General features: G+C 36.1%; 1 protein-coding gene across 1 annotated transcript in view; it reads left to right on the top strand.

Annotated features, from left to right (window-relative positions):
* LOC306984565 (transcription factor 4-like) overlaps positions 1–8,184 on the top strand; it is a gene marked incomplete at its 3' end in the record, with an annotated part of 46,683 nt that extends 38,499 nt beyond the window's left edge. The window contains exons 5-6 of the mRNA XM_079586038.1: positions 1,521–1,573; positions 7,990–8,184. Of these exons, the coding sequence (XP_079442164.1) occupies positions 1,521–1,573; positions 7,990–8,184 (248 nt within the window). The remainder of the gene's footprint in view (positions 1–1,520; positions 1,574–7,989) is intronic.
* Between the last annotated feature and the right edge of the window lie 370 nt (positions 8,185–8,554).

Genomic DNA, 8,554 nt, shown 5'->3' with positions numbered 1-8,554 from the left:
GTCTATTTTATATTTTTGAGTGAGTTACTTCTTTATTTTTATGTTTGTGTGTGTGCATGTATATATGTGTGTATGTGTGTGTGTGCGTGTATATATATATATATATATGTGTGTGTGTGTGTGTGTATATATATGTGTGTATGTGTGTGTGTGCGTGTATATATATATATATATGTGTGTGTGTGTGTGTGTGTGTATATATATATGTGTATGTGTGTGTATGTGTATATATACGGTGTGTGTGTGTGTATATATATATATATATATGTGTGTTTGTATATATATGTGTGTGTGTATATATATGTGTATGTGTGTGTGTGTGTGTGTGTGTATATATACGGTATGTGTGTGTGTGTATATATATATGTGTGTGTGTGTGTATATATACGGTATGTGTGTGTGTATATATATATATATATGTGTGTGTGTGTATATATATATGTGTATGTGTGTGTGTGTGTGTGTATATATATATATGTGTGTGTGTGTGTGTATATATACGGTATGTGTGTGTGTGTATATATATATATATGTGTGTTTGTATATATATGTGTGTGTGTATATACATGTGTGTGTGTGTATATATACGGTATGTGTGTGTGTGTATATATATATGTATATGTTTGTTTGAGCGAATTACTCCTATAATTTATTCAGTTTTATAAAATGACTAGATAATAATAGGAATTAGAAAAACAAACCTGAGTAAAACTTCTGTATCCATAACAGTGATTTAAATGTTTTTAATTGCTATGAATGTAATAAATCTCAACGGTTCTTAAAATAAGCGTTATTTATTTAAGCAATTTCCTGTTTTCTGCAGTTTGGAGCGGAGATGTGACCCGGACGCTCGTTCATGAGATCCACTGTGGGATAGTTCGGGATTATTATGAATCTCTGTGTTTGAATGTCATAAAAGAGCCGATGCGAGTGTGTGTGTGTGTGTGTGTGCTCTCGATGACAGATCTGCTGCTTGTAAACGCTTCCTCTGATCTGGTTTTAAAGCGGTGTGTTTGTCTGTAAGTCACGAAGGCCTGTGCGCTGCTTTTATCAGCTGTTGACTTTACCATAAATGAACGTCTTGACAAAGAATGCGCGTCTTTCATGCGGCGGCGCTTTGAAGTGAAGTTTCTCGAGGAGGGAAGTGTGTTTTGATTGAGCGCTCATTGTGAGTGGGAGAGAAATGTTGAAGAGGTTTTTTCGGGAGTTTCGCGGCGGGCGAGGGGAGAAAAGAGCCAGAAACAATGTAAAGACTCGCGCGCCGTTAATTACGGCCTTTATAAAGTGTACATTGTTGCATTGTTTCCCGACCGGCATCAGGATTAGACCGGCACACACACGGCTCTGCGTGATGTAAACATCACAGTCGTGTCACAGACGACCTTCGTTACTGCGGGATTGTGGGAAATATGTCTGAATGGCTGCTGTTTTATTTAATTAGGACTCGTTTTTCATTTCAATGCAGATTTGAACAGAATCAATAATGACTAAAATGAGTTGTTTTCTGTGTTCCTCTGTAGATGTGGACGAGAGAGCGAGTTCGTCTTGGGGGAATGGAGTTCGTCCCACTAAAGTAAGTTTGTACTCCTTTATAAACGCGTCTGGTTTCCGTGTGCAAACCTCGGACACGTGGAACATGGACGCTTCTGTATTGGAAACATCCTGATGTAAAATGTTTCATTTGGACTCATAACTGATGCTAATAGAGTTTGATGTTAACTTGCTGCTCAACTCATGATGCATTTACTCCGTTTAGCATAAAATTATATATGCATATGCTGCACACATTATTGGGTCAAATAGTTTTCAGAATTTTTTTTTTTTTGTTCAAAAAGATGTTGTTCAGTTATACATAACATTTAATTTGAGTTAATTATTCCTTCATTTATATAATAATTTATTATGATTTTAAAAATCACTAAAATGAGTAAAAAAAAAAAAAAAAGAAATGAGAAAAACAAACCAAAAATTTTTTTTTAACAAAAAAAAAACTTTATGATATATTGATGATGATATATTTATTTAAATGAATTAGTTCTTTAATTTATGCTGATGTATGTATATATATATATATATACACACACAAACACACACGTATATATATATATATATACAATAAAATATTTGTAATAATATTATAAATTAATTGGATAAATATTGGATGAAATTTTTTTTTTTAGAAGTTACTTAAATTAATAAATAATAATTTAAATTAGAAAAACAACCCTTTTTGATTTACTACTAAATTCTGATTGTAATGATATTTTGAAATTGATCATGTATACTTTTTTTATTAATTTAAAGTAATTATTTAATTTATTATTATATGATATTATATTATATATTATATTATATTAATTAGAAAAAAGTAAAATGTATTTAAAAAGTATTAATTGGAAAAGTAAAAAATTTGGGGATTAAAATGTTTAATTGTCATGAAAAAGTACTAGTTTTTTATTGACATTATTCAAAAATAAATTAAATTTAAGCTTTTGTTCTAATAATGTTTCTCATCTGCCACCTTGGATGAGCATTCTTGCGTTTTGATGTAGTTGCAGTGCATTTTGGGATAGTGTCATCATCGGTGTAGCCTCCGCACCTGTGATGTTGCTCACTAGGTTTGGTACACTAGTGTTTAGACGTGCTGTGTGTGTGTGTGTGTGACGGCGTGGTCTGAAAGGTCAAAGGTCACTGTGAGCTGGAGAAGTGTGTGTCAGGTTTGCAGAGGAGAATCAAGGACTTGCTTACGGAGCACTTTCACACTCTCACACACACACGTCCGGCGAATGCAAATGAACTCAGATCCTCACCCTTATGGAGAACATCCCGTGAACTTCCAGAGCCGGACCGTCAACACACTTTACCTCCAGTGACCCGGAGTGTGAGTGTGACGGGACGCGTTTAACCCTTATGTGCTGTTGGGGCTGTTTTCAGCCACTATGGGGTATTTTTGAGTCTTATTTTGGCCATAACTTTTTCCGTGTTTCAGCAAATGGAATGATTTTTGGTGACAAAGCTTATTTTTACACATATTTTAGGAAAATGCTTTGAAAATTTTCAAAAACTTAACAGTACACTCTGGGCAAATTCACTACCCTTTCGTTATGTTCGTGGCTGAAAACAGCCACTACTTTAAACTGCTGTAAAAATTGATCAGATAAATATTTTTTTGCCATTTTTTTTGCATAAATCTATTAATCAACATCAGTCCTGTTCAAAACTACTAAATGTTTTTAAACAAATCAAGATTTTAACTCTTTTTAATTGCCAAATTCATAAATTATGTCACTGATTTGGGAGGGGAAAAAACACAAAATTACTTATTTTCAATATAAAATGTGATTGTGGACTGGATTTTTTTTTACCTTTTATCACAGTCTTGGACATGTCAAAGATTAGAAACAACATTGGTTTTGATGCATTGTTAGTTTTTGTGCAGCATCAGATTTTAACTTTTTCTCCCTCATTTACTGTTCGTGGCTGTTTTTGCCCCATTGACTTCCATTATAACCACATTTTTTGATTGCAAAGCCATGACACCATAAAATCATGCATTTTTGATTGTTGGTGGTTTTCCCTGTTGGGAAGAGGTAAAATTAGTAATTTTTACTGTTGATAACCAGGTGGCACCATTAACCCTTTAGGTAGGCCTGTGCAAAAAAAAGCTTAGTTTCTGGCTTTTACATGGAGTTATATGGAGTATAATAGCATAACAAAGTGTGTGTGTGTGTGTGTGTGTGTGTGTGTGTGTGTGTGTGTGTGTGTGTGTGTGTGTGTGTGTGTGTGTGTGTGTGTGTGTGTGTGTGAGTGAGTGAGTGAGAGAGAGAGACCTCACCTTGATGCGTCTGAGAAAATCAAAATATGCAACTCAGCTCTCAGAACTACATGGAGTAAACAAAAACAAAAAAGGTGTATTTATGCATCTGCCTTTTGATGGTGAGAAATGCAGACTAAACAAAAACTAAGCAAGTGTATTTAAACACTTGCATGCAAGCCTGCTGGTCATTTGATGGTGAGAAGAGCAGCAAGCAACATGAGAAAGGGCTTGACTTGTAGTGAAGTTCTAGAGATGATTCTGCAGCCTGACCCGTCCAGCGAGCTGCAGGATGTATTGTCTTCTCCCTCTGACACCACAGACTCAGGAGAGGCAGACCATTATTTGGATGTGGCACCCTCATCATCCTCTCTAGCTTCCACTGAAGGCGAGGAGGATTCGGAGGATCCTGGGTCTGGGTGGATTGGGAGAAACGGCGAAGTGTGGTTTTCCACCAACGCGGAGACAACTCCCTTTCTTCAGCCTGCCAGAGGCGTGACTTCATGGCCGACGAGATGATTGACCTCATTGTCAGCATGACCAACCTCCAAAACGCAGAGCTCTGCTGATTTCTTGAATCTTGAGAGGGACATGGTGGCTCTAAAAATCGCACGACCACTGCGATCATCCCACAGGCAACGTGTGGACTCCTCTCTGGACCTGTAGACACCGGCCATAATCAGTAGCCCCATGTAGGCACGGAGATCTGTGGAGTCCACCCCGGTCCAGTTTCTCATTGTGCGGCGCCCGTAAAAAACAGATTGAACACAGAATCAATGTTCTGGACCCTTGCGATGGCATAGCGCGTCGGCCATGAAGTCACGCCTCTGGCAGGCTGAAGAAAGGGAGTTGTCTCCGGGTTGGTGGAAAACCACACTTCGCCGTTTCTCCCAATCCACCCAGACCCAGGATCCTCCGAATCCTCCTCGCCTTCAGTGGAAGCTAGAGAGGATGATGAGGGTGCCACATCCAAATAATGGTCTGCCTCTCCTGAGTCTGTGGTGTCAGAGGGAGAAGACCATACATCCTGCCGCTCGCTGGAGGAGTCAGGCTGCATGATCATCTCTAGAACTTCACTGCAAGTCAAGCCCTTTCTCATGTTGCTTGCTGCTCTTCTCACCATCAAATGACCAGCAGGCTTGCATGCAAGTGTTTAAATACACTTGCTTAGTTTTTGTTTAGTCTGCATTTCTCACCATCAAAAGGCAGATGCATAAATACACTTCCTTTGTTTTTGTTTACTCCATGTAGTTTTGAGAGCTGAGGTGCATATTTTGATTTTCTCAGACGCATCGAGGTGAGGTCTCTCACACACACACACACACACACACACACACACACACACACACACACACACACACACACACACACACACACACACACACACACACACACACACACTTTATTATGCTATTATACTCCATATAACTCCATGTAAAAGCCAGAAACTAAGCTTTTTTTTGCACAGGCCTACCTAAAGGGTTAATGGTGCCACCTGGTTATCAACAGTAAAAATTACTAATTTTACCTCTTCCCAACAGGGAAAACCACCAACAATCAAAAATGCATGATTTTATGGTGTCATGGCTTTGCAATCAAAAAATTTGGTTATAATGGAAGTCAATGGGGCAAAAACAGCCACGAACAGTAAATGAGGGAGAAAACGTTAAAATCTGATGCTGCACAAAAACTAACAATGCATCAAAACCAATGTTGTTTCTAATCTTTGACATGTCCAAGACTGTGATAAAAGGTAAAAAAAAATCCAGTCCACAATCACATTTTATATTGAAAATAAGTAATTTTGTGTTTTTTCCCCTCCCAAATCAGTGACATAATTTATGAATTTGGCAATTAAAGAGTTAAAATCTTGATTTTTTTTTTAAACATTTAGTAGTTTTGAACAGGACTGATGTTGATTAATAGATTTATGCAAAAAAAATGGCAAAAAAATATTTATCTGATCAATTTTTACAGCAGTTTAAAGTAGTGGCTGTTTTCAGCCACGAACATAACGAAAGGATGGGAATTTGAACAATGCACAAGGGTTAATAGCAGTTAAGGCGAGACACGGCAGGCAAAAACATCGTTTTTTTTTTTTTTTACTGGTCAATTTTGAGATTTTGGGCTCTTTGTCTTCAATAACATGTCTTCTTTCAGACTTGTGGTGAAAAAAAGTCAGAAATACACATTTAGGTCTTTATTTTACTACACTTTGTCTATTTGCGTCTGTAGATTTCTCCGAAATTCAACAAAAGTTGGCGTTCTAAATCAACGCGCTGCTCCGCGATCTCTGTGTCCTTCCTTTAATCACACACACTTCTGGAAAGCGCTCTCTCTCTCCTGTACAATGCTGTCGGATCCAAATATGGTCATTTCCTTTTTATCAGCAACCAATCGTGAAAGTATATTGGTCATTTAACACTTAAAGCGAAATTTCATTGGCTGATGTCAATTTCTGACTCCGTGATTGGTTCAGATGCATCACGTGACACGCTCTGATATTCAGATGTGTGTTTTTGACAGTTTTTCTGCTCAGTTAAAGGCCATAAATGCTGTGTTTATAAGTTTTGATGTGATTTATGTGGTTTGTATTGTTGTTGCTAATGATTTGATGAGATATTGTGTCTGTAAATGGTTGTTTCCACTAAAAAAGTATGAATTTTTACATTACAAATCTTTAAATGCCTTTTTTTCAAAATGATTTTTTTTGTCATCCTCCAGTAGAAACATCTCAGCCGATGTTCACCAAACTCTCCAGTTATACACTTAGCAGTATTCTGAAGATATGTTCAGAGGGGTTTGTTAATAAATCATTCCTGGCCTGATTTATGTGACATTTTAATCCCAAAAATATGGCGAAAATCGATTTTTTAAGGCTATGGACAGTATATTTAGATTTCCTAGGTAATGAAAGCATATATCCTGAAATCCCTCTGAACATCTTTCTTCATCTTGTGTGTAATCAAAATGAAAAAATAATTTTGCACCTGGCTTTATCATATGTTCAGATCTATCTACCGAAAATATAGGCATAATTGCACATATTTAATGAGATAATGCCTAATTTGCATTTTAAAATTTTACCCTATTCACCTGTAGTGTCTCGCCTTAACTGCTATTATTTATTCCCCGTTAAGGCGAGACACTACAGGTGAATAGGGTAACATTTTAAAATAATAGATATGACCATGACACTTCCTCAGTTGATCACTTTCACAAGGTCATAAAAAATGTATTACAAGTTTTTGAAATTTGTATGTTTAATTATGCAAATGAGGCATTATCTCATTAAATATGCGCAATTTTGCCTATATTTTCGGTAGATAGATCTGAACATATGATAAAGCCAGGTGCAAAATTCTTTTTTTCATTTTGTTTACACACAAGATGAAAGAAGATGTTCAGAGGGATTTCAGGATATATGCTTTCATGACCTAGGAAATCTAAATATACTGTCCATAGCCTTAAAAAAAATCGATTTTCGCCATATTATTTTTATTAAAATGTCCCATAAATCAGGCCAGAAATGATTTATTAACAAATCCCTCTGAACATATCTTCAGAATACTTTATAAATACAGAATACATATTTTAGCTATATTATATTGATTATATTAATTATATTATTTTTATCATGTATATAACATTTATATGTTTATTATCATTTTAATTTAATATTTACCCATGTATATATATATGTATATTATTTGTTTAAATAGGACCACACTTCAATAAACACTTCACTATTTATGGGTAATTTAGCTATTATATTATATTATTATTTATTTATCATGTATTGTCATTTATTTTACCATTTATATATTTTTTTGTCATTTTAATTTATAATGTTTACCTTACTGATCCACGGATATGAATGCATATTAATTTTTCTCTTTAAAATGCATGGAATTTCACTCTCTTTATTGTTTGTGCCATTAAACACTTAAATGTTTATATCTATTTTAGACAATGTAATTTATCTATTATTTTTTTATTTGATCATTTATATATTTATTGAATTTTAATTCATAGTATTATATTTTTGAACCATGTATAGGCTTAGTAAAATATAATATCATTTATTTTTTATATTGTCGTATTTGAATCCGTGATATTTACCGGCGTGTCTTGTGTAGAAGGTGTGTTTGACCTTTGACCTCTGACCCCTGCAGAATTACGCTGACGGCTCTCAGTACGGTCACATGCCCGGCCGGGACCTCGGGTCACATGACGCCATCTCTCCACCGTACGCCAACTCCAGATTAGCAGGTAAGAGTGCATTATGGGATTGTTCTGATTGTTTGGCTTTTCTGATTGGTTGTTGGTTCCGTTGTGAACGAGTTGTTCGTTTGAGTCGGTTCTTTTGAACCAGTTCACAGAATCATCTGAATGATTCATTAGTGAATCGTTCATGTCCGGCTGTGGTTTCGGTGGCGTTTGATTCCTGGTTTATGTTTCTTGTTTCCTCTTGCCTTCATTTTTGGATATTTTTCTATAGTTTGTGGTTTTATGATCCGGTAAAGCGCACCGGGCCAGGTCACATCACACTCATTTACCCACAATGCTGTGCTTTGCCGCTGGCCGTCTCATCCAGTGAGCAAATGGTCAGTGAGTCGGATAATCGGCCCAGAGTAATTGAGCTCGACTTGAACCTCGTGAACTCTAATATGAGGACGATCTCCCTCCTTCATTAATATATGGTTATGCTTATCAAATATGGTTTCTATTTTGCACATT

This window comes from Phoxinus phoxinus (assembly GCF_949152265.1).
Source record: "Phoxinus phoxinus genome assembly, chromosome: 17".
NCBI classification, from domain to species: domain Eukaryota; kingdom Metazoa; phylum Chordata; class Actinopteri; order Cypriniformes; family Leuciscidae; genus Phoxinus; species Phoxinus phoxinus.
Note: the sequence above shows the minus strand (reverse complement) of the source record. Positions and strands in the feature narration are given on the sequence as shown.